Genomic DNA, 26,039 nt, shown 5'->3' with positions numbered 1-26,039 from the left:
ACAGAAGCGGTGGTAGGCAAAAGCTTCCAGAATCTCAAGAGGGGAAAGAACCAGTGCATACGGTCATAGAGAGCTGCTACACTAGGTCAGACCACAGGTCAATCTTGCCCCATATGCTTTATTTACAGTGGTAAAAGGAAGAGGATTTTTGTAGGGCTTATCCAAACCAATCTGTCCCTTGCCCCTCTTGCCTAATAGCATCCTACATTCAGAGGCCCAAAGAGTCCTAACTTGGAGTTTGTGGCCATGACCGTTATGTTTAATATCCACCGATGGACCTCTCTTGTTTGAATTTTTCCAGTCCTCTTTGACCCTGGTTACACTGTCAATTTGTACAACATGCTGTAGCAAGGCGTCCCACAAATTAATTCCACAATGTGTGGAAAGAAACCTTCTATTGTTAGTTTTAAGCTTGCCAGCTGGGCTTGGAAGTGTATTCTGTTGGGCCCATCCCTACAGATATCTAGGGAGCTGCCTTGCTGATAGGCCAGAGCTGGCATACAGAAACAAAGTTTCCAGTTGGTACAGGTGTCAGGACCTCTGATCAAGGTGCCTGGCTGGGCTAAGCACCTAAACTACCACACCTACCCCTAATCCCTGTCTAATACAACTGCCCCAGTTTTCTGCAGCCAGATTGGCTCACAAAACTGCCACTCACCTCTTAATAAGCACATGTGCAGCCTCAGGCTGCAGGCATACTCTGACAGCCTGAGTCTTTTCCAGCAAGCCTGTGTTCACAGCTGTCCCTTGTTCATCTGACTTCTGACCCTAGCTGTGGCTTTCCTGGCCCTGATCTTGGATTTCCCCTGAAACTTAGCACTGGCTCTTCTCTCTCTGGTTTTCCCTGCATCCTGACTCAGCTTGGCTTCCTTGACCCTGATCTTGGATTTTCCTTGCAACTTGGCAATGGCGCTTTGACCTCTGGCTCCTGACCTTGGCTTACATCTTGGACTACATCTCTTGGATCTCCCCTCTCAGCTTCCCTAAAACTGGGTCCCACATTCTGCTGAGCTAGACCATGGCCTGAAGATTTGGTAATCTGTGGGCCCATCGTGCTGTCCCTCAGGGCTGATCCTCAGCCAGATCCGCTTCTGTCCTGGCTGAACCCTTAAAACACGTGGATGCTTGCCTGGGTGGGTGCAGAATGGCACCAGGAGGTAACCCCACCCAGCTTTACAAATCTATGTTGTGGAATACTCTGGGAGCCTTATAATGCCCCTGGACCAGACACCTACATAGCTTCCATCACCACAGGCACTTCTGGGACGTGAGGAGTGAGTTTAGTTTCATAAACCAAAAGGAACAGTAACAATTTGGGATTTCAGATTTCACAGGGGCACTCAAGAATGATCCCTCTTCTTTTGCTATGGTGAACAGAATTTTTTTGTGATCACCCATAGCCAGTAGTCACATCTTAGTCAACTGGTAGCCTGTGAACCCCAGTGGAACATCTCTCAGCTTTACCACCAAGGCAGAGGAGCTCATTGGACTCTGCACCATCAGTGTGTACAGTCAGGAGTTGCCCCTGCTGGTACCCACCCTTACCACAGCATTCCAGACTTGGGACTAAAAGTGAAATAGCCTGTTCCATATTTCAGACACTTTCTATAACAACATGAGATTTAAATTAGCATCTGTGGCTGTAGGTACTTGTTATAAACGATCCCCCAAGATCCCATTTCTGCCCTTCATCTTGCTCTGCTCTTGTCAGTGACACTGCAGTCACAGTCTGATAAACAGGGATCCTGGTTTTCTCTGATTTTAAAAAATCCCCAATTTTCAGATATAAAAGAGTAACCCAAAATCCACATTTGTCCATGATTAAACTGAAACATTACTATCTTTCTCTCTCTATATATATATAGATATATTAGTGGTGCTTCACTCTAATCATGGACAAATGTGGATTTTTTGGGTTACTTTTTTTAAACCGACAACTAGGGATTTTTTTTAAATCTGAGAAAACTAGGATCCCTGCTGACAATCAAGGACTCTTCTGTTGGGGAAGGAAGCCCAGACTGGAGTGGAGCAGGGATAGACTCCTTAGACTCTGAAACACCCCTTCACACACTTGCTCATGGGAACAATCACCATTGTCAAGGATTATATACCACGTGATTTAAACCCACTGCTAGTGTAAGCAGATTAAACTCCCATTGATGTCATTAGAAATTACACCTCTCACTAGGGCTAAAATTTGCCCATGCTTCAGTGTCTGAATCTCTCTGTTCTGGCTTGTGAGCCATTCAAGCAGAGAGAGGGGCTGTGAAGTGCTGTTTAGGTGCTGTACAAGTTAACAGAACATGCTGTGACTTCAGCTTCTGTTTCCTCTAGGAATAAACTGAGTTACAAGATAATTTTATATTAAATTAGACAGAGCACGGAAAGCCTGGTTGTTTTAATAAAAGATATGCTCTGGGTCCTGCAAAAGCTGAGAGCAATGATACGAAGGAAGTGAAAAATTATCCTTAATGGTAGGTATTTCCTCTCAAACATTAGAAATCCACAGCCTTGTGCTTAGAAAAACAACAAGGCTATGCTGCGGAAGAACCTGGGGTTAGGTCATTTTCCAGCAGAACTATAACAGCCTCTCACTGATCTTGTCTAAAAGGGGAAGTTAAATTAATAATACTATAACCATGTTGTCACTCTGCCATTCCCCCAAGGGCTCAATGCCATGCTGACCCACCCTCTTAATTCTGAAGGAAATAGAGGCTGGTATGAGCTGAAGCACAGGCTGGAAAAGTAACATAACCCCCCCCCCCCCCAAGCTCCCTGGGGCTCTGTGTTTTGCCTCTGCAGCATTCCCATTCCAGGGAATGAGAATGAATTATAGATAACAACTAATTGCCCCAGTGTGAATGTGCAGCTGAACTTAGTCTCTAGGCTCTGTGTAAACTGCTGATACCAGAAGCAATGAGAACACAGCTTGGGCAGCATCCCTGAGGTGAATTACTGCCTTGAATTCACTCCAGAGCTGACTATCATCCTGTGTGGGAATGGAGGGTGCAGCCAAACACACTGAAGAAATCACCAGCTATGCTGACTGCATCTTGAGAAAAAAGAATTCACCGCAACAGCAGCACTGCTATTAGGTCAAAAGTCCCACATGCTAGAGACATGTTACTGTACCCTTGAAACAGATCCATTTGGCATGTGTATTCCTTCTCTTCACGGTCTTCACTGTTGTGTCACAAAATCCAGAGGTCCATGCCAGATCAGAAGCTGGGTGCAAGCAGAGATGAAATATTCCCATAACTAAATAACGACTGCAATGGTCCAAAACATTGACCAATAGGTTGCAAATGTTTTTTCTATCTGAGCCTTCTTTGCAATGGACTGGCCAACAGATGACCTTACAAGTTCCCACCCTCATCCTCTTCTCCGGTCCCTTTCTTGGACTGTTACCACATCCTTGGGTTCTCGCTTTCTTTCCTTTACTCTTTTACATTGTTTTTGTCACTACAGCAGCTGGGTACCTTGACACGGCTGCAGCTCTGATGCTGGAAGGACCTTTTCTGCCACCAGCTCCCTTGAATGGCAGAAGCTCCAGAGGCCAAAGCCATCTGCTGCAGAGCTGCATCCATACTGGGGCAAGCTGTACCAGGTTGTACTGGATGTACACAGGATGGTAGGTTTTTGGGGTGCAGACAGAGACCCAGGCCCAACCTGACGACAGGTGGAAGCTCCTGAGCATGTTTAAACCAGGGTGCAAATTAAGAGGGAGCGGCAGAGGGGGGGGGGGCAAGCCGAGAACCCCCTTTAAGATTTCAAAACCATAACCTGGGGAAGGGGGTAGGGCGCCTCTGTTTGGTTTGCTCCTTCTCTTAGGTATACTTCTTAATCCATGAACCAGACTTTTTTTTGCAGACCCCCCCCGAAGAGTCAAAGTGTAAATCTAAACCTAGTTTAAACCACTTTGTAACCTTCTTAACTCCTAAAGCCAGCACAGGCCCAGGGGCACATGCTCATTTAGCTCCTACGTGCCTTTCAGGGCAGAGCACACCAGTTCCTCCTTGACTTAAACTAACCCCAGACGAGCCTGACTTTGACCAGGAGCGTCTACACAGCCCCGTTTCATGGATCTGCCTAAACCCACCAATTCTTGCACATCAGGTGGCCATAACTCAAGGGTGACGGGAGCTAAACGATATGAACCAGGCCGCAGGCTGCCTTACTGCAGGCACCCCCTGCAATCCTGTTCAGCCAAATAAAGGGGCAAGGCTTTTGTACTACAGAGCGGCTGGACGGGCTCTGGGGCACCAAGAATGGCCCTCCCCTCCCCAGGGCTAGTACTAATGCTGGGGCGCGGGCCTGGCGCTCCTCCCTGCGCAGCAAAGTGCCCCACGTGCAGCCCAGGCCACAGCCCACCTGCAGAGGCCCCGCAAGCGCAGTGGCAGGGCGCACGCTGCCCCTGCCACCACCCGGGATCGTCACCACGCAACCCCGCCCCACTCTGGGTGAGGGCAGCAGCCTCACGACACTAACGCGCATGCTCGCTGTTGGCGGCGTTCTGATCCCGTCACGCCCCAGCCCTGCGTCGGGCGCGAAGGGCGGGGGCGTGCCCCTTCTCCGTGCCCGTAGCCGGTGGGCGGGGCCGTGCCTCAGCCCCGGAAGGAAGCTCCGCTCTGCCGAGCCGGAGTTGTATGACCCGGCACGATTCCGCCGCCGCCAGCAGCATGTTCCGCATCGAGGGGCTAGGGCCCAAGATGGACCCGGAGGAGCTGAAGCGGAAGATGCGGCGCGATGTGCTCACCTCAGTCCGCAACTTCCTCATCTACGTGGCGCTGCTGCGTGTCGGTAAGGGGTGGCGCGGCCACGTGCGCGGGGCTCGGCCTGGGGCTGCTGCCCCCCTGGCCCGGGCAACTCCTGTGTAGCTCAGCCAGGTGTTAAGTACGAAACGATCGTATTGGAAGTCCCCAAATGATCGTGTTTGCTGAAAATACCCTGCCAATAAGCCTCTTCCTACTGATTCCATATCGGTCACTGTATGTGGCCAGTGAGCAAGTGAGATCGGGGTCGTGCAAGTTGAAGCATTTCTTTATTTTGAGGTGAGCTCACAAGGAAGGGTTGGCAGCACACCCAAAAGTCAGTTAAGACTCCTTGAGAGTGACGTGGGTTTTACATGTGCTGCATCGATGAGCTGCCTCAAAATTATCGTGCGTGTTGAACAGTTACTGATCGTACATCGTACAAGGGTTGGAATGATCATACAGATATGATAATTATTGTACACCTGGCAGCACTGCTCAGATAAGTCCTGCCCCACGGGCTCTGGTTGCAGTGCGCACACAGCCCAGGGCTTGCAGCTGTTTATAAACCTGCTCATTTGCACTTAGTTTATATCTTGGCTGTCCTGTCTCTTTCAGCTCCTTACATCTTAAAGAAGCTGGATAGTATATGAATACAGAAGAGCTGCAAAGAGGAGGCTGGGTACATGAAAACACAAAATGGACAGTGGCTGCTTTTCCCTTTTAAGAAGCGTGGTGCCAAGGTCAGACTTCACCTGTGGAATGGATCTGGAAAATGATTATGTTAAACATTTGACTTTGAGAACAGGAGCCTAGCTTGAAGTATGGAAAAATGGTTATTATCCCTGCAGCTGACTCGAGGTCACACAGTGCTCCTGTGTGTCTGCATACAACTTTTTTTTTTTTTTTAAAGATTATGTTGGTACCACTCATACTGTATGTTTAAAAATTGTATCGAACTCCATATTTTTTTTAGAAAGTGTTAAATGTAAGCAAACTGTTCTGGAGCTACCTCTGAAATATCACAGCTGTGGCTGTCAATCTTACTGATCCTGTCTCCATGTGAAGATTAAAATGGTTTGAACCCTGAAACTAGTAAAACCACCGGGGAGAAGCTGTTAACTTGAATCCAGTTCCCTATGGATTTTTGTTGTTGAAATAAAATGGAAGAACAATTCTGTTATTTCAGGCACAGTCCAGTAGTGCTCTATTTTTAATAAAATCAGTTCCATAAATGTCCTGGGATCTTGTATTTACTCTGGGCCATTGTCTCCTTTAAACATATTTTCCTCTTGCAAACAGATTGAGAGAAATAAGAGAATGAAATTGGCAGGGCAAGGAGCACTCATCGTACTTCCGTGTAGGACAGTTCATGCCCTCCAGAGTTTACAGTGTAAGTAGACTATACTCGTAGTTGGTAGATGGAGAGAAAGGAGGTGACCTGCCAAATTCACCTCCTGGCCTATGTCAAAGAATCCTAGAAAAGCATGCCTGGAAGGGGGGACCCTTCATAGCCCCTGCTCAGGGGAGGAATCTGTTTGTAAATCAATTTATATACGTGTTTGTTTAACTTAGTTGTAAATCTATGCAACCCCCCTGCTCGACTATGGGGCGCACGTGAACAATCCCAGGAAGAGGACCATGCCCCATGCTACACTGGAAGGCAACACTCCCCCACAATCCATACTTATTTGACTGGGATAAAATGCTTTTCTGACCCCAAATATAGTGATTGGTTTGACCTTGAATTGAAAAGCAAGATCCTCTAATCAGTAATCCAGGTTTTTTTAGTCCCAACAGAGACATCTGCCTATCCTAGTCAACATCCCTACTCTTAGCTGCAGCCCACACCAAATGCTTCTGTCCTAGTCCACTAGATCGTGCTGCTGCTTACTGCATACCTGACTTTCAACAGCACGGGAGAAACTGCTCTCTGCTCCCCTTGGAATACTCTACCCTATGATCTTCCTTTACTGGGAAGATTGAATTGCTTGCATTCCTAACCTGACCCACAGCATATATGTCTGGTTCAGTGATAATGCTGTAATAGGTGGTCAGCAGAGGGTACTAGAGATATTTCAAGACATACAAAAAACTATAGTTTTTGTATGTTTTTGTCTCGGACCAACATAGCTACCAAGTACACCCCAGAGATATTTCAATGCTTTTCTGCTACTTCTTTCTGCGGTGCTCAGCAGAATCGGAGCCTTCAGTGAGCTGCAGAAGGTGAATGGGATGGAGCAGACAGCTATGCTAGCGTTTCAGTCCGTTTCTCTGAGCCTGTTTCTGTTTCTTGCAAGCTGTCCGTGCCCCTTGGGACCTTACCTTTTCCTTCAACAAAATCCACACAACATGGCAAGGAGCAGAAGTGGGTGGGGCACCTCAGGAGTGCTTGAAGGGTGTTTGTGTGTGGGAAGCTCTTCAGTTGGTTACGTTCTTTGGTTCCATGTTGAATCTATCAATTTAAAAGCAGATGCAGGTTTCTTAGTATACTGAGTTCAGGTGTGGACTGAGAACTTTGCCAGAGTACTTTGCTTGCCACTGAACACCCTAGTTAGAAAGCAGCAAGATTTTCTGCACCTTTTAGGTGGCAGCACATGCCTGCATGCTAATAGGAGATGATGCATGATTCTTGGAGTCCCTTGCCCTTTCAGCGTACTGGCCATCTTTTTGGGGCTGGGTTGTGGCACAGTGTTTCTACTGATGCCCCTGTGAGCAAGCAAGCTCTGTATGCTGAGTGGAAGTGTAACAGGTAAGATCTCCCTATAGCAGGTTTAGGCAACCCCTGGCACAGGTGCCAGTGCATGGTACATGAAGGCATTTTGCCTCGGAGTAGATGGACAGGGAAGAGGCCAGGGCTGTGCTGCCACACGGATCAGGCCTCCTGTGGCTCCCTGACTGTCCGTCTCTGGCATGCCAAGATCTTACAAGTCAAGATTGCAAGTGTTTTTGGTACTCTGCCCAAAAAACGTTGCCAACCTCTGCCCTACACCCTGCAAACCTTGTGGGCACTTTTGCTCTCCCCTAACCCTTTGTACTTCATTGGCTGGGGTATCCCCCTTCTCTCCACCAAGCCCCAGCCCTACCAGCTCTGCTGGGGGCTACCATCTCATGCACTCTGCTGCTGAAACGTATGCTAAGAGACAATTTACAGAATCAAATGGTGGTGTAGGTGAGTGAGTGACAACAGCTGAAGTGCTGCAGAAGGGGATGCAGGGCTGCAAGGTGTACAGGTGGAGGGGTGGGACGTGAGGGTGCCCACCAGGTTTCAGAAGCATTGAGTAGAAGGGAGAAGGCATGTGGAATGGACCTTTAAGGTATCGCCTTCTATTTTGAGGGTGCCTCCTTACATGCCCTGGGCTCCTGCCCCACTTGCCCTACCCTAGTTATGCTACTGATGCCAAAGAATGGGTTTGCCTTGGGTATCCACATCTTGTCTCCATCGGTGGAAACTGACAAAAAAATGTAAAAAATCCTGTCTATCTCAGTTTCTTTAATTCATGTCAAAATTTAGGGCACAGTCCTAATGGGTGAAACATGTTGAGTTTGTTAGCCCCTAAGACTATGGTCAGTGTGGGGGGGGCAGGGGGTGGTTAGGAGCTATCTCTGCTGGGAGAGCTTATGCAACAAATGAGGATTCAAGGTTGGGGATGAGGAAGCAGTGGAGGAGACTGTAGGGAGCCCCTTCAGGGAGGTGGAAGGGGCCACCAATAAGTGGTTAAAAGCTGATCTCAGTGCCCCCTATGCTTGCATCCTATGCTGTGATTTGATGGAATAAAGCAGCCCTACTCATTTTCATGGATTTTATTATAAGAGTCAACAAACATACAACAGACCTAACTATTACTTTACTAAATGGAACAACACAAGAATCAAATTAAAGTCACAATTAAGATCAATTCAGTAGGTTCATTTCATCCAATTAAGAAATTAAAACAGCAGAAAAATCAAATTATCAAGCTGACACTAGAAGAGATAACTCTGCCAATCTTGTAAGAAGAGGACTGGAGGAAGAGCCAGCTTTCTTTCAGTTTAAGTCTCCAGACACTGTTCTAGCCAATAGCATGCATTGACCTAGCTGGGAAAGGGGACTGATATCTACGGCCTGGTCATATATCCTGGACAAGAGAAATCATCCAATGGAAGCAGTGTAGTTTTCAGGTTCATTTGCAGGGAGTCAAGCTATGTGAGTGCTTGCACTGCTCTATTTCCACCATTATCATCACACATTTTTGAGGTAGTTCTTATTTGTCCCCTTCATGCCCTAACATAGGATCTTTCTAGACTCAATGCAAGGCTGATGGTTGAATCATATACAGTAATAGCTTTTGAGTAATCACAACTTTTTAATCCAGAAAAATATAGTTTGACTATTTTGATGACAGGTTGGTGTTGACTTTTAGGAAACCATTGCATGTGCTGTTCCTACAAACAAATACCTACACTAATGAAAATTGGAGATGGGGTATCTCTTCACTGAAACAAAAATCAAAATACAGAGTTTGGACTTCTGCAGAGTTTAAGCTCCTGAATTGTTTGTTTGGTTTTTTTTGTCTGTGTTTCACAAAGCAGTGGTTTGTAATCTAGACCTGCGCAATGGAGGCTTGGCGCTCTCTCGTTAGGTTGCGGCAGGCAGATTTCATAAAATCATAGAAAAGTAGGGCTGAAAGGGACCTCAGGAGGCTATCTAGACCAAACTCCTGTCTAAACCAACCCAGACAAGTGTGCAGCTAACCTGATCTTATAAACTTCCAAGGATGGAGATTCCACAACCTTTCTGGGGTGCCTGTTCCAGTGCTTAATCACCCTCTTAAGGCACAGACAGAAGTGACAAATTTGGCCCAATCTGGCCCCTGAAAGTGCTTTACAGCTATGACCAAACACAAGTGTACAGCTGCAGAGTGCTTTAAAAGGGCCCAATCCTGTGACAATCTGAATTCTCATTGCATAAAGGTTCAGATGAAGATGCTGCAAAACAGAGTGCCTTCATTAACGTCTGTCTGCATGCACCAGGAGCAGGGAGTTCGGTCTGGGAAACCCCCTAGGCTCCAATCCATCTGCTCAGTCCTCCAGTGCCAGCAAAACCCCCCCCCCCAGACTGAACCCCCTCCTCTCCGTTCCCCTTCTCCCATTCTGAAGACAGAACTGAGCCTAGGTAGTGGGAGGTGCACGGCTCTGGGAGAGCAGCTGCAGACTTGCAGCTGCTTCTAATTGCAGCTGAGTCCCCCAAAACCTGGGACCCAACAGTTAATGTTTGTTGAGCCTGGGGGATTGCTGTAACTCATAGCGCTTCCTGCAAAGTGCTATGAGTTACAGTGGGGAGTTGCACGTCTGTCTGCCCCTTTGGGCCACTTGTACACATGGCAGGGATTTAGTCCCCTAAATTGAAATGGTGGGTTTTTAATTGTGATGATTAAAAGCCCACTGTTTTAATTTAGGGGCTTCTGTCACTATTATGGTGAGGGGCCCAATCCTTCTTTCTTTTTACTTGTGAAGCCAGTCCAGCTCTTTCACAACCGAGGGATGAGCTGCAGGCAGGTGGAGTGGCTCCTGAGCTGCAGGGGACCCTGGTCCTTCCCTCTGCAGCAGTGGTGCCCCCCAGGGCTGCTTGGGTGGGCTGCTAGTGGGTGGATACTGGCTGTGGGGTGCCGCTGCTATGGAGTGAAGGTCCAGGGCCCCCTGCAGCTCACCTCCCAGGCACAGGAGAAGTGGGCAGGCTGCGCAGAAAAAAAAAAAAAAGGATCGGGCCTCTCACCACTTTTTTTTCCCGCTCAGTAGAGCCTGCCCGTGTGAACTGCCTCTGGGCTGTGCAATCCCTGAGTTGCAGGGGGGGAGGGGAGGGTCCAGTCCTTCCCTCCACAGTGGGCTTGGGGGAGGGGAGGGTCCAGTCCTTCCCTCCACAGTGGGCTTGGGGAGAAGTTGGATTTGGCAGGTGTTGCCTGCAAGCTGGGGCAGCACCCACATAGACAGCACTTTGCCTGGGTGGCCCTGGGGGGGTGCCACTGCTGCAGAGGGAAGAACTGCCCCCCTCCCCACAGCTCAGGTACTGCACGGCACAGCGGCAGCTCGTGAGCAGGCTCTGCTGAGGAAAAAAAAACAGTGAGGGGCCTGATCCTTTTTTTTTTCCATGGAGCTTTATAGTTGGGTGGTGCTTGGATGGGGTGTAGGGTAGGTAGGAGCCCTAAGGAGGAGGGGGACCTTGCACATTCAGGCCAACACACAGCAAATTAGACCACCTCCTGACAAATAAACATTCAACACCAAGATGTGGCAGGAGAGAATTGGATGACCTTTGCTGAGTGGTTTGAACTGGGTGAGTCCATTTCCTCATGCCCCAGTCTCACTGGGTGCAGGGCTGCCGGGGCCTGTGGCCCTATCCTGTACTGTTCCAACACTACATTGCAAACTAAACTACACGCGGATGTGGTTTAGTTTGCAACATAGCAAACTCATTTAAATCGCACCCCCCTCAGGCATGTGTACAGCATGATTCAATTAAACCATAAAAATGGCCAATTTTTGTCATGTGTACAAGCGCCCTTAGTGAAATCCTTCCTAATATTCAACCTGAATTTCTCTTGCTGTAATTTAAGATTATTGTTCCCTGTTCTTTCCCTTGTGACCACAGAAAATAGTTGATCATGATCACCATTCTCTGAATAACCACTCTTCACCCATTCAAAGACTGTTATCAAATTCTCCCTCAGTCTTCTCCAGACTAAATAATCCAAGTTCTTTCAGGCTTTCCTTCTACTTCCCAGACCTCATTTTTTGGCTCTCTGCTGAACTCTGATTTGTCAATATCTCTGTTAAAGTGCAGCACCCAAAACTGGATGGAGTACTCCAGGTGATGTCAGTGCTGAACAGAGTAGAATAATCACTTCCCTTGGTTTGCAAGTTACACTCTTATTAATACAGCCTAGTATGCTATTGGAGTTTTTATTATAACAAACAGAGATAAATTTTACCTATAATTAAACAATCAAAATTTTCTGAGGTTCAATTTTGACTGGCTGTGTCTTCTCTTGGGTGTTGGTGAATAGATGTTCAAATACCAGACCTGTAGTAAGTTCAAGGCAACTATTAAGAAGGCCAATTTTGAATCCCTAAAAGGACATGAGATGCAATGAAGATATGCTCTAATTTGGGAGGAGCCCCAAAGCAAATTTTGTAGCGTGGCTGGACTGGTCTCAAACTCACTGAGGACCCTTTATACATAGCTGACTTGATATGCCTGACAGTGGTGCCTATACCTGTGGGTTCAGCTGGTGTGATGAAGGATAAAAGAACTAGTTGCTGGATAGGTCTTTGTTATTTCAGACTCTAGTGTAGTAGACTAGAATACAGGGTATAAATAAGTGTCATCAAATGAAGCAGATTAGCTGTGCTGAGATATGTCCCAGCATAGCTGATCTGTTTCAGTGGCTGAAACAGACATTGTGCATTGTCCCATAGGGTTTCTCCCCTGCCTCTCCTAGGAGCAGCTGGAGCTGGATCCTGTGGGACAACAGGTTATGCATCTGCAAAAAGGGGAACCCTTTTCCTACTAGCAGAAGCATTCCTGGGGAATCCCTGGGTATGCCTCTGCAATCAGGGAAACCTGTTTTTCCCCCATTTGCAGAGACATACCCCAAGATGGATTCCCCAAGGACATGTTTCTACAAATGGGGACACCCTGGGTTCTCCCATTTGCAGAGACATGTCAGGACATGGTGCAGCAGCAAGATATGTGCCCAGGGAATCCCTTGCCAGGAAGCCTGGGCAGGTGCTTCTGAGATTTCAGGGGCCTGATTCTGTATGTCCTGGGAATGGGAATAGGGAATGGGAATTCCTGAGGAGCTGAGGATTGGGCCTCTGAAGCTCTAGGTATCTCTGTCCAGGGCAGCTGGAGGGCATGGGCAGCTCTGGGCTGCCTACACTTTCCAGGTTTAAAACAGTTGTCTGCTGCACAATAGCAATGCAAATTCATACCATCTATGTCAGTGGTCACCAACCAGTGGATCTTGATCCACTGGTAGATCTTGGAGCCTCTTGTGGTTGATCTCAGAGCCTCTTGGAGTTGATCCAAGGCTGGGGTGGGGGGCTGAGTGTTCACATGCATGCACGCATGTGCCCCAGCCCAGCAGGTCAGTCTGTGGGGGAGGGAAGGGGCAGGGGCTAGATCAAGGCCCCCGTGGTGAGGGACAGTGCTGCAGAGGCAGGAGCAGAGGTAAGTTGTGTGGGGCCCTGGCCAGGTGGGACTTACCTGCTGGGGAGGTGTGCCCTCAAATAATTTTTTCTCCCTCTGCCTTTATCTGCCCCTGCCAATTTACCTGCTGGGGGGTGTGATGGGGTGGCGGCAGCACACAGTAGATCTTGGGTTGCTTTTAAGTGCCAAAGGTGATCTCCTACTTAAAAAGATTGGAGACCACTGATCTCTGTCATGGTCACAAATTTGGGGCATTTATGGTATAACAAGAGGTATGGAGGTCTGTCTGCTTAGCCTTTGTGTTGCCATAAACATTTTTATGGTGACACAAAAACAATGTTTGTTTCCAGCCACAGTCAAGTTGGAAGAACAGGGGACTATCAAGTCACAATGGGGAAGGGGTTCAGGATCCTAGCAGCCTTGAGGAACTAAATTCTTATTGGTGAGTGAGAGCTCAGACTAGAAACAAGGGGAACTGCCACTCCTCGAAGCCTGCCTGAGCTGTTACTAGTTCTTTATCTAAGGTGTCATAGTTGCATCCTGAGGGACATTTTCTGCAAGTAGTAGGTGGAGGGAAAGAGATGACAACATGGCTCAGAGGGCTGTGATAAGACATCCCCAATGAAGAACCTGGGGCTTTCAGTTCTACTACGAATAGCCTGGTGGGATCTGGATGCAGCAAGAGTGGTGCTGAGGTAAGTGCCTGCTTCAGGGTGTTGAATGTGCTCTGGGACTCCTGGAACCAAGTGAAGCAGGCCCCCTTCTTCAGAATTGTCACCAGACACAAAAATCTCTTGATAAAGTGCTTATAAAAGTCTGGAAACCCACTAAACACCACATTCCCTTGATGAATTGGCTTTCACAGCAAGTTACACCATAACGGACCAATTTTCACCAGGTCTTGTGTTAATGGGCTGTTTGTTCCTAGCTTTGAAAATCAATATTGCATTGATTCAGAGTTGTTTTTAAACAGTCCTTCTATCGTTTCTATTGCCCACCACATGAATGTCTGCCAGAACACAGTTCTCCATATGTCAGATTTTCTTGGGACCTAGTATAGTACCTATATATTTGCTTACCAGACGACTTCAGCAATTGGGATTTTATCTTACTATCTAAATGGCATGTTGCCATTTGTCTGTGGTTTTAGTTTCTAATTAAAGTGTAATGAAGTCCACTAAAAGGTTGGCTTTTTGTATGCTATAACATACTTCTGTCTGCCAAGGATTAGGAAAAGAAAGTTTCTTGAAAGAACTTACACCATCACTTTATCTCCCACTTACTAGTGAACCTGCTTTGCGTTTTAATTGAAATATGACTTCATGCTTTCATAATTTTCCCTGCTGTCCTTAAGTATTTTTAAATATGTATCTACCAATTTCCACTCTGATTTCTCCTTATTTCTCTGTTATCACTTCCTGCTACATGGACCAATCCCTGGAGCAGCAAACATGCTCAAGATATTTTATTTCTCTCCCTGGCATGGATCCTGTTGTTTTTCCAGGGTTGTCCTTATTTCCATAAAAATCACAGGCAACTCTGCATCCCACTTCTTTCCTATTTTCTTCATTACTTTCCTTTATATGTTCCTTTATAGTTCTGTCTTTGCTCTCCACTGTCTCTTGATGCCTCTGGGTGGTAAGGTGTAAGAGATTTCTGCTCAGTTCTGGGCAGTACCTCTCATACCTCTCACCTTCTTCATTATTATTTGTGTCCAGGTTTTGTCATCAAAGAGGACAGTCCTTCATGCCATCAAGCAACCTTTTTTTCATCTGGTATTTTCACATCTTATATGTGCTGGGTCTCAAAAAAGGCTATGCAGTAATAGCTTAGCTAGTGCTATGTTGTCCTATCCCATGCAAGTTGCGCCCAGTTATGGGAGCCAATGCTGTATGCCTTCAATTGAAACTTTAGGAAGTCCTCAAAAGCTTTTGCAAGGTCTATTACTGTTTTGTTTGCCAGAGATGGTAGAGAAGCTTCTTTGGTAGTAATCCAATATGCTCAACTATTGGTAGATTACCACAGCGGTGCCTTGATGATTATGAGATGCATGCCAGTCGTATCAGCCCACTGGAGAATTTACATGTTTGGCATGTGGTCTTGCCATCTCACTCTAATTTTTCAGTCTGCCTACTTGAAAAATGTTCAATTTTTGGATAGCAGCTGCAGGCCATCAAAGGCATAAAACAGGAAGGATAGAAAAAGTACCTTATGTATTTTCAATTTAGTCCAAAGTTTAATTACTCTCTACTTCTAAAGCCAGTCTCATAGCGTTCCAAATGCTGCACTGGCTTTGGCAGTTCTGTTTGAAGTTTTATTGCTGATCATGGCATCATGTGCTACCATGATTCTGGGGTCATTAAATTTGGGAAATGACTTGGGATCCCGTTGGTGGAGGATCCCTGTTCTTTTTAGATTGATGATCAGTCCCAAAAAGTTAGCAAAGCAATCTGCAGTAATTCATTCATATGTCCTGCTGAGAACGAGTGACTAAAGCACAGTAGTCAACAAAGAAATGTCTGTCAAGGAGTTTACCAGAGACTTTCATCCGCATCTGCAGTCACTTCAAATTACAGAGTTCCATCAGTCTTTCATTGCTTTTCTTGTAAATGATAGTGCATGGTCACTGTGTCTCTTTTGGGCCATTTCCAAGCAGCGGTATGTGTGTTACGGTAAAGTTCTTGCAGTTACCATAGAAGTGCTTTTCTGGGTAGCAGTAGTCTACCCATTTTGCAAATGAATCTTTGATTACCAGCATACCACATGTTTGAGTACAAGTCCAACTCAGGAAAGGAGGAGGTAAAAAACATGGGAGAGGGTTTTGTGAGTGTGCATATTTGTGGTCTGAGTTGCATCATCTTTAAATTTTGTTTGGGGCAGTGAACTCGCAGATGCTCACCTTAGCAGCTGTTCAGTAGGAGACTGGGCTATGAGGCCAGACTAGCCAGGGTTCCAGTGACAGACAGGGTGAGCAACACCAGAATCCAGCAAACCGGGCGGGTAGTAGGGGGGTTTGGCTCCCCCTCTGTATTTCAGTGGGGTACTTTTTTTTTTTTTAAGTTCAAGTTAGATGAGTTTTTACCAAGTAGGGGAGGGAGATATCCTAAGATGTGGATTCTTTCTCGTCTGCCTGTGCTTGTGTAGGCTCTGTCCAAAAGGTGGTCATGACCTCAGATGCTTCAACCCAGGTCCTAGTCTTGCTTTGTGAAGAATCTGGCCTGCACCTCTCTGCCAAAAACAGCCAAGAGAGGGAGTGCATCTGTAATAAGAGGAGGTGCTGCTTGGTGGACTGACTCCTTCAGGAAATACGTAAGGAAGCTGCAGAAGGAGGTGACTTGGTGGGGAAGCATCTGTGACCATATGGACTTCAGTGACAGAGACCTCCAGAACTGGGGAAGAGAGCCAGCTGGAGAAGGCCTCAGGGAACAAGGAAGAAACAGATGTGCAGGAGAATGGAAGCTCTCAGCTGGTCACTTTCAAGGAGAAGGAAAGTGTTTTTCCTGCCGTCTTTGAATATGTGCTTAGGTTTCTGGGTATTTTTCCCCTCCTTTCTCTGAAGCATCAGAGACTTACCACAGCTTGAGATAGAGTAGTGGGTAGGGTGTAGTTGTGTTCCTAGCAATACTGAAAAACTTTGCTGGTACTGAGAAAACTCACAAGTGGCTGGCTAATTCAACTTGCTCACATGCTCGTGGTTAAAATGATCACCAGGTTTCAATGGCAGGAAGGAATTTTTCTGCCAAGTCAGACTTGAAATTTTCCCCCTGTCCTTCCTTAGATCATCCAGGCATATTACTTAAATTCTGTGTCACTGAAGTAGCCCAAAACTTTGGTGGTGTCCATGGAGTCTCCTACTCTCTTCCTTTAGCATAAAGCGCTTTTTTTTCCTTTTGCACTAGAAGTCTCACATTTGATGACTTATTGCAGTTGTTTTGTGGCTTGTAGTATACGCATGGAGGGACAGTGTGTGGTTGTGCTCTTAACCTGATACATATTATACAGTTCCCTGCAATTGCAAGGAACTGGACACAATGGTTGAAGTAGTCCCATCCAGTCCTATGCTGCTGTTTTAAGAGCTGTTTATAACTCATATCAATCGCCCATAACACATTTTGGTAAGGACTGGACGGCAACCACCCAGTTGAATTGTCCTAATGGGTTAGTAGCTCTTATGCCTTACCTTATGTTTTGCAACTGTTTAGATTTATATAGCCTTTGTGTGCTTCAAAATGGTGTTAGCCTAAGGTTGAGACCCTCAGTTACTAACAACAGACCATGCGTGCATTTTAAATTTCATAATTGCCCTATAAGCCAATTGAAATATTATGCATTTGCTGACATCTGGTGGCTAAGTATAATATTATCCTGTAAAGCTTGTGACCTTTCCATCTTTTTATCCATGTTTTCAAGTACAGTGACCTTGAGCAGGGCACCTTTGAAACTTGCAGGGTGACAAGGAGGAAAAGGCACAAGGAAAAGGCTAGGGAGGCAGTTTTCTGGAGTTGCTGGCAAGCACTGAGGTGATAAGAAGCACTTTGCACTCCTCTCATTCCTTTGTAGATCCCATTATAAATGTCAATAAGGTGTTTTGTTGACTTTTAAGTTTTGTCTGGTTGTTACAGGAAGTTGCTTTGTTTTGCCTGTTATTTCTGTTATTTATTTGCCTGTTTTGCCTGTTATTTTGGGGGTCAGACTTGATGATCTGCTTAGATCCCTTCCGACCCTACCCTACCAACTATGAAATTTCTCTCAGGTTTTAAGCATCTCAAATAAACTTTGTTGTTGTGAATTCTGGCTTCTGAGCTGGCTACCAGTAGATTTGAAATATGTACAGAGCTGTAGTTAGATATGTTAGTTTTGGGGTTACCATATTTTTAGTTTAAAAAAAGAGGACACCTGTGGGTGGGAAGGAGAGGAAGGGGGAGGAAGGTATATGATTGTGAGGGGCCAGTGACATGCCCATGCCCTGCCCCTGCCCCTCACTCCCAAGCCTCAGCCCCCCCAAGCCTTGCTGCTTCCCCTCACTCCTGACCCACAGTACCCTGCCCCCAGACCATGCTGGTGCCCCTCACTCCCAACCCGCAGCCCCCACGTCCATGCCAATACCCTTCACTCCTTACACACAGCCCTACCCACCCAGCCCTGCTGGTGCCCCTCACTCCCAACCCGCATCCCCTTGCCTCCCCTGCCCTGCTGCCCATGGAGCTCCCTGCTGCCCCTGAAGAACCCTCTCCATCCCTGTCCACTGCCCTGCTGCAGCCCCAGCACCGGCAGGCACGTGCGCGCGCACACACACACACACACACACACACACACACACACACACACACACACTTACCTGTGCCTGCAGAACACATGATACTCCTGTTGGGGCAGAAGTAGAGCAAAATCCTGGACATTTGCTGATATTAAAAAAAAACCACCCAGATGGAGATCGGAGGACCCAAAAAGAGGACATGTCCAGGAAAACCCAGACGTATGGTAATCCTAGTTTTAAGTCAGGCAGAAGACAGGGCAGGGTGGCACTTTAAAGACTACTGGCTCAGACAGTAGGCCACAGCCTTGTTAGATGGTACAGGCTATGAAAGCTTGTGCCTCTCAGAACCAGTTAGTCTTTAAGGTGCCACCTTGCACTGCTTTTTGAACTGTGACCTCTGTCTGCAAGCACTCATATATTTTCTCTTCTTTTGCCTGTTATTTTGGGGGTCGAACTTGATGATCTGCCTAGGCTTGATGCACCTGACTGGGGTCATTTGAGCCCAGTTTTCCTCCTGCCCAAGCAGGGGGTTGGACTTGAAGATCTAAAAGGTCCCTTCCGACCCTACTTCATGATTCTATGATTCTTTCAAAGACTAAACTGCTTTAAAAGTCACAGTACTTTTTGGTAACAGCTTTTTTTGGAGTAACAACATAATCCTTGTCTCATAAGTTTCCTGGACCATCACAGCTACATCACCACTCCAAACCTGCTTAAAAGCCTCAAGCATGACAACAGCACTGAAGCACTCTCCTAGGGCTGCTGGCAGCCTCATAGCTCTGTGGTGTGTTTTTGTTTACAGACCAGCTATTGGGGTGCTAAAAATCAGTGGACAAGTACTCTACCTCCCATTGCAGTCCCAGGGAATGGTTTCCCCTTTGGTCTCATAAATGTTGGGCAGGACACAGCACGCAGCTACTATTCTGGGAATATTTAGCTTGCTAAGGTGATGCCAGGTCATGAGATCTCTCCAGTGCCCTTCAGATGCCCAAAGGCACATTCTATTGTCTATCTGCATAGTCAGTGTTTGAACCTTTCCTTGTTGCCATTCATATGCCAATATGTCGGAATAGGGAGGCGGTGCTCTCCCCTATCTTGGGGGTCTTTAAGAGAAGGCTGGATAGGCATCTGGCGGGGGTCATCTGACCCCAGTACTCTTACTTGCCCAGGCAGGGGGTCGGACTCGATGATATGTTGAGGTCCCTTCCGACCCTAGCATCTATGAATCATCTATATGGCTTCTTGTGTCAGGGCAGGAAAGAGCAGGCTGAATCCCTCAGAATGATTAAATGATTCTAGGCATTTAATTGCCTCCAATGTTAATGTGGTAGTCTGGGAGGAATATCCCTCCTGGTAACTCATGAAAGGGCCATGTGTGCCTAAAAATGCTAGCATTGTTCATCTCTCCCAACCACCTAAGCCAACAATTTACATCTGTAACCTGGCTTTGTGATGCACCCAGGTCCATATCATCATGGAGAAGTACGCCTTTCTATTAATGTGCTAGTCAGAAACTGGTTGGAAAAGTGGCCAGAAGAGGTATATGAGTCTTGTCCATGGCCCTATACAGTTTGAGAACCCATTACTCCAAACCATAGAATCACAGAAAATTAGGTTTGGAAAGGATGTCAGGTCATCTAATCCAACCCCCTGCTCAAAGCAGAGCCAATCCCATCTAGATCATTCCAGCCAAGGCTTTGTCTAGCCAGGTCTTAAAACCCTCCAAGGATGGAGATTCTACAACCTGCCTGGGCCACCCCTTCCAGTGCTTCACAACTCTCCTAGTGAGAGAGCTTTTCCTGATACCTAACCTAAACTTCCCTTGCTGCAACTTGAGACCATTTCTCTTTGTTCTGTCATCAGCCACCACTGAGAGCAGTCTAGCTCCATCTTCTTTGGAACGCCCCTTCAGATAATTAAAGGCTGTAATTAAATCACCCCTCAAACTTCTCTTCTCCAGACTAAATAAGCCAAGTTCCTTCAGCTTCTTATCTTAAGTCATGTGCCCCAGTCTCCTAACCATTTTTGTTGCCGTCTGTTGGGTTCTCTCCAATTTGTCCACATCCTTTCTGTAGTGGAGGGCTCAGAACTGGACACAGTAGTCCAGATTTGGCCTCACTAGTGCTGAATAGAGGGGAAAAAAACACCTTCCTCGATCTGATGGTAACACTCCTACTAATGCAACCCAGTATGCTGTTAGCCTTCTTCATAATAAGAGTACAGTGATGACTACTTGGTGGGCTCAATTGGTTAAAGCACCTGCCTTGTAAACAGGAGATCCTGGGTTCAAATCCCAGTAGAGCCTATGAAAAGAAGACAAGTAAACTGTCTTGGCTCAACAGGAATGCCTAGGGGTTTTAAAAAAAAAAAAAAAGAGATGAGTGGATGGAGTATAAAGCCAGTGGTGGATGATGGCCATGTGGAAGTGGTGGTGCCCTCAGCATGTGCAGTGGCACTGTCCATGGGGCCTGGGGTGGTTGCTTTGATTTGCTTTTCCCCAAAGGTGGCTCTGCACAAGAGGAACACCAGCCCACTGAAGGTTAGCACTGCCCTAGTAAAGGGATACTTGGAGGGGCTTGATGTGTTCAAGTCAGCAGGCCCAGATCATCTTTATCCAAGGGTGTTGAAAGAATTGGCTAGTGTCATGGCAGAACTGTTTGGGCACAAGTCCCAGAAGACTGGAAAAGGGCCAATGTGTTCCCTATTTTCAAAAAGTGGAGGAAAGAGGAGACAGTTAGTCTCACCTCCGTCCTCAGGAAAACCTTTGAAAAAATTAAGGATTATATTTGTGGGAGTCCAGCAGGAAAAATAATGCTGAAGGGCAACCAGCATCGATTGGTAGCAGGTATATCCTGCCTGACTAACCTCATTTCTTTTTATGACCAGGTCACAAAATGCTTAAGACGTAGGAATCGAGGTAGATCTCATCTACTTGGATTTTAAGTAGGCCTTCGATACGGTGTCTCATCCTATTCTCACAGATAAACTGAGTGGCTATGATGTAGATGATTACACAGTCAGGTGGGTGGCAAATTGGCTTAGGGGTCACACCCAGAAGTGGTGGTGGATGGATTGGTGTTAGGGCTGATTCGATTTGGTGGAGATTTGGCCTGATTTGTTGGCTGAATCTGAATTGAATCAGATGACCCTTTAATCTCTCTGAATTGAATTGGAACCCTTTGAATCGATTTGGAAAGATTCAGAAAGATTCAGACATAGAGACAGCTTTAAATGCTTTTTCTACATAACTGTAGGTAGCAAGTGGCTCATGAGTGCTGTGATGCCAGGGCACATGGAGCATCCCACAGAAGTGCGGGGGGCTCCCAGTGCGCTCGGCAGCAGACCTGGAAGTGGACCAGAAGCACTTCCGGTCCACTTCTGGGTCTGCCGGGGAGTGTGCTGGGCCCCCTTGTGCTCCCCCAGCTCGGTGACTAGTACCTCCTGGGTCGGTGGGGGGGGGGGAGGGGCACCCAGGGTCCCCCTGGAGCTGATTGCTGAGCTGGGGGGGGGGGGGGGCGGGGATATGGGAGCTCTCTGCATGCTCCCCGGGAGACCCAGAAGTGGACCAGAAGTACTTCCGACCCACTTCCAGGTTTGTCACCGAGCAGGTAGAGGTCCCCCTCGCACTCCTGTGGGACCCTCCATGTGCCCCAGCATCGCAGCGATCATGAGCTGTGCCTAGTACCTCGGGGTATGTAGAAAAAACTTTTAAAGCTGTGTCTATGTCCGAATCGCTGATTCTCCGAATCAGCATTGAATCTTCAGATTCGGGTTTGGCTGAATCGAATCAGGGACAGTGATCTGAATCAATGAATTGAATCACTGTCCCTGATTTGGTCTAAATCTGAATCTGAATTGAATAGATCCCACTTTGTACACCCCTAGTTGGTATCAATCTGGAAAAATGTGGGCAGTGGGGTGCCCCAAAGCTCAGTCCTTGGGCCTGTGCTGTTCAATATCTTCATCAGTGACTTGGATGAGGGCGTGGAGAACACACTGTCCAAATTTGCGGATGACCCCAAATTATGGAGCAAAGTAAACATTCTGGAGGGCAGGGAACTGATTCAGATGGATTTGGCTGTGCTGGAGAAGTGGGCAGAACAAAATAGGATGCAGTTTAACAAAGATAAGTGCAGAATATTGCACCTAGGCAGAAGGAATCACCAACACACTGACAGATTGGGAGATGACCTTCTAAGCAGCACAGCAGTGGAAAGGAATCTCAGAGTCATAGTTGACTCAAAGATGAACATGCGTTGACAATGTGACAAAGTGATCAATAGAGCTAACCGCACTCCATCGTGCATTAACAGGTGCATCACAAACAGGTCTAAGGAGGTGATACTTCCCCTCCATGTGGCACTGGTGAGGCCACAGCCGAAATACTGCATCCAAATTTGGGCACAGCTCTTCAAGAGGGATGTGGATAACCTTAAGAGGGTCCAGGGGAGGGCCAACTGTATGGTTAAGGGCCTGCAGGTAAGGTCCTACGAGGAGAAATTGAGGGACCTGGATCTCTTCAGCCTCCGTAAGAGAAGGCTGAGAGATGATCTAGTGGCTGTCTACAAATTCATCGGGGAGGGTGGGGGGGAGGGAGTCAGTAAGAGGTACGAGATACAATGTTTATCAGGGTGCCCCTTGGAGTAACTAGAAACAACAGCCACAAACTGACAGAAAGCAGATTTAGATTGGACATCAGGAAGAACTTCTTCATGGTCTGGGTTCCCAGAATCTGGAATGGGTTTCCAAGTGAGGTGGTGCTCTCCCCTACCTTGGAGGTCTTTAAGAGGAGACTGGACAAATACCTGGCTGGGGTAATCTGACCTCAGCACTCTTTCCTGCCCAGGGCAGGGGGTTGGACTTGATGATTTACTGAGCTCCCTTCCGACCCAAAAAATCTATGGAATCCATGAAATCTTCAGTTTATAATCCACTATAACCCCCAGGTCCTTTTCTTCAGAGTTGCTGCTTAACTAGTCAGTACCCAGCCTGTACTGGTGCATAGGATTGTTTTGTTCTAAGTGCAGGATTTTGCACTTAATGAATTCCATGAGATTTTGTTTGGTGCAATCCTCCAATTTATTAAGGTTTCTCTGAATCCTAGCCCTACTCTCCAGTGTATCTAATACTCTCTGAAGCTTGGTGTCACCTGTAACCCCTCCATTATTTCTTCTACATTTCTGAGATTTACAACCCACTATATGACCTCTAGATGGTGATGGCTCCAAACAGTGGACTTCCTGACCTCTAATATCCCACAGAAAACTATCTGGTGACACCAGCTTCCACAATGAGATCACCACCCAATTCTTGACTGATGGGTCTGATTTTCTTGCATCAGAGCATTGGTGGATGGGGGGAGCTTAGCACACAGCTCAAAAGAGGTTGTTTTCTACATGTGAAAGTTCTGCAGTCACTATTGATCATCTCACACCTGCAGAAGAATGTGATTTCTACTAGTCTGTGCCAGTCTCCTGAGCCTTCCTGAGATACAGAGGCATTCCCGGATCACCAGAAGCCTGCAGCCCCCAACCATGTGCTGTAGTGTCCATTGATTATCCTCCTTTTCCAATTCTTCCTCCATGGCTGCCCACTGTCTCCGCTTCTCACTCTTATCAGTCATGTTGCAGAGCTGTAAAAGAGTGGAGTAGTTTCTAACTCCACTTCTGAGTTACAGACATCTTCAGAATATAGGACGCTGGCTAGAACTTGACTGTAGCTGCTGCTGTGTAATGGACTAGAAACAATTACTAAAGTTTAAAAAAAATGTTTGGTGTGTTTAAAGAGCTTGCTTGCTTGCTTAAAAAATAAAAGACACTATTGTAGCTATACCACTGTGATTTGTCTTTGGGAGAAACTGAGGTGTGGAAATGATGATCTAATTGCTGTTGTTCTTGTAGAGTTGAGTGCCAATAAAAAAAAAATAAAAATCCCAGAGACAGAATATCATTTAAAATGGTAAAAAAAAGTCTTGCTTTTTATTGCTCATTATTTTCTCCCAGTTACAAACTACATATTTTCATTATGAATCTAATATTTATCTAAATAGGAAAATGTACAAAACCAATGTTAAGCATGTAACAACCATATTAATTTAGGGTATCCTAATTCTCAAAGTGTAAGAAAGCAAAGCAAGCCACTCATTGACAATTTTTTTTGCTTCTGCTCAGTGTTCCTAGTTCCCCTCGAGTGAAGGTTGAATCACTTCTTCCTAGACAGGGAATGAGAATTGAGAGTGTTATCTAGTGGGATCTCCTAATACCAATAACATGTCTCCATCATATGCTGTGTTTCCAGAATACAGCTAGATGCTCATCATTCTTCTCTTCCATCTCCATGTCCCTGGCCTATGTCATACTTTTCATTATGTGTTTGACATCATTCACCATAAAATGTTGTCGCTCGTCTGCTTGGTGTCTGTTTATGTCTGTGCCTCCACAATGTGTCTGTTAAATGGTGGCATAAGACACATGCACCACAAGTCCTGTTTTGAGGACTCAGTTGGACCAAATGTTGCATAAACTGGGGTGAATTATAACCATGTACATTCAAGGATATCACAAAAGGTGAAGTGACTCAGGTGAGCTGGTGATAGATGTGAAAAGTCTTTCTGCCTCTCAGCACGTGACATTAGCATCTTTACAATATGAAGATAAACTCCTGTGGTCTGGAGATAACAAATTAGTTCTTATCAAATAACAATGTGTATTTATATAGTGGTAATTACTATATTGAAAACAGCAATTACCAGCTAACTAAAGTCTTCTGCTGACCTTGATGGCCTTTTTCTGGTTGTCTATGTGGACTTAACATACTAACTTGGAATGCTGTATCTGCTTAATTCCCACATTTCAGAGGCAGTAATGGATAGAACCTTATGGATTTTCGTGAAAACTGTAAAATCAGAAGTCACGAGTGGGGGATGTTTAATGCCCATGGCATATGGTTAGCAGAAGCAGCAGCTCTAATCAGCTCTGTAATTGTGTAAAGCAGGGGTTGGCAACCTACGTTCCACAGTCTGGATCAGGCCCACAAAACCACTGGATTCTGCCCATGGATGGGGGCTTTAGTATTGTTCAGTAGTGAGGCACTTTGGGTGTCGGCATTCTCCCCATGCTGCCATGGGGAGATGCACCAGCTGTAGTTGGGTACAGCTGCAGTTGGGCCTGCATGCCTGCCTTTAATCCAAGTTGGGTCATTCTAGCCCGCAGCCACAACAGGCTGCCTATTGCTAGTCTAGAGGTGTAAGTAAAGCTGATGGTAGCTGTTAAAAACCCTGTCTCAGTTCTGTTCCCCTTCTTAGTTTATAATGTTTTATTTCCTAGACAGAAAATAAAAAATACAGTAATAGGTGGGGATGGAGATATGAACTCCTGGAATGAATGGGAGACAATGACAGAGATTGAAATGGGAGACCAAACAAGCCTCTAGCATGTGGCAGAAGTGTGAGTGGGAAGCAAAGAGCTCCTAGCATGAGAGAATGGAAGCTGAAGGAGTTGTAGGAAGTCTTTCAGGATTGGGGACAGGAGTATAACCCCGAGGGAGCTTGTGGAAGGAAATGGAGACATTCAGGAAGGCACTGGTGCATGCAGTGTGCTCATCTCACAGTTGTTATACAGTTTAATGTAATGCCTGAATTTGGATTAGCCCAGAAATGTTTGATCCTGGAGCAGCAGCATCTGTTTTTGAAGACATCATATGTATAGTGCACTGTAATGAGCTAATTTTGTGTTCTTTTACAAGCATGGGTAAAAGAGAGACTGACTTTGCTTGAGATAATACTAAGCTAGTGGTTCAACTTGTAACTAATTCCAAACCCTGCCTATCTCTCTCTTTCTCAGTC

The 26,039-nt window shown here is 46.4% G+C and overlaps 2 protein-coding genes across 2 annotated transcripts in view; one reads left to right on the top strand and one right to left on the bottom strand.

Annotated features, from left to right (window-relative positions):
• The first annotated feature begins 4,532 nt into the window (after positions 1–4,532).
• TOMM5 (translocase of outer mitochondrial membrane 5) lies at positions 4,533–5,986 on the top strand. The gene is made up of 2 exons (XM_006274785.4): positions 4,533–4,800; positions 5,370–5,986. Exons 1-2 carry the CDS (start codon positions 4,647–4,649, stop codon positions 5,402–5,404), a joined length of 189 nt encoding a protein of 62 aa, XP_006274847.2. The 5' UTR covers positions 4,533–4,646; the 3' UTR covers positions 5,405–5,986.
• An 18,156-nt stretch (positions 5,987–24,142) lies between these two features.
• The window catches only part of IGFBPL1 (insulin like growth factor binding protein like 1), a 40,727-nt gene continuing 38,830 nt past the window's right edge, over positions 24,143–26,039 (bottom strand). The window contains exon 5 of the mRNA XM_059724508.1: positions 24,143–24,407. The gene's annotated coding sequence lies outside the window, so the exon portion shown is untranslated. The remainder of the gene's footprint in view (positions 24,408–26,039) is intronic.

The sequence above is a fragment of the Alligator mississippiensis genome, chromosome 3 (assembly GCF_030867095.1).
Source record: "Alligator mississippiensis isolate rAllMis1 chromosome 3, rAllMis1, whole genome shotgun sequence".
In the NCBI taxonomy this organism is placed as follows: domain Eukaryota; kingdom Metazoa; phylum Chordata; order Crocodylia; family Alligatoridae; genus Alligator; species Alligator mississippiensis.
The sequence above is the reverse complement of the archived record's forward strand: the minus strand, read 5'-3'. Positions and strand labels throughout refer to the sequence as shown.

Coding starts and splice junctions, on each gene's coding strand:
- TOMM5 (XM_006274785.4), top strand. CDS start 4,647: ATGACCCGGCACGATTCCGCCGCCGCCAGCAGCATGTTCCGCATCGAG. Junction 4,801..5,369: donor CGTGGCGCTGCTGCGTGTCG/GTAAGGGGTGGC, acceptor TGTCTCTTTCAG/CTCCTTACATCTTAAAGAAG.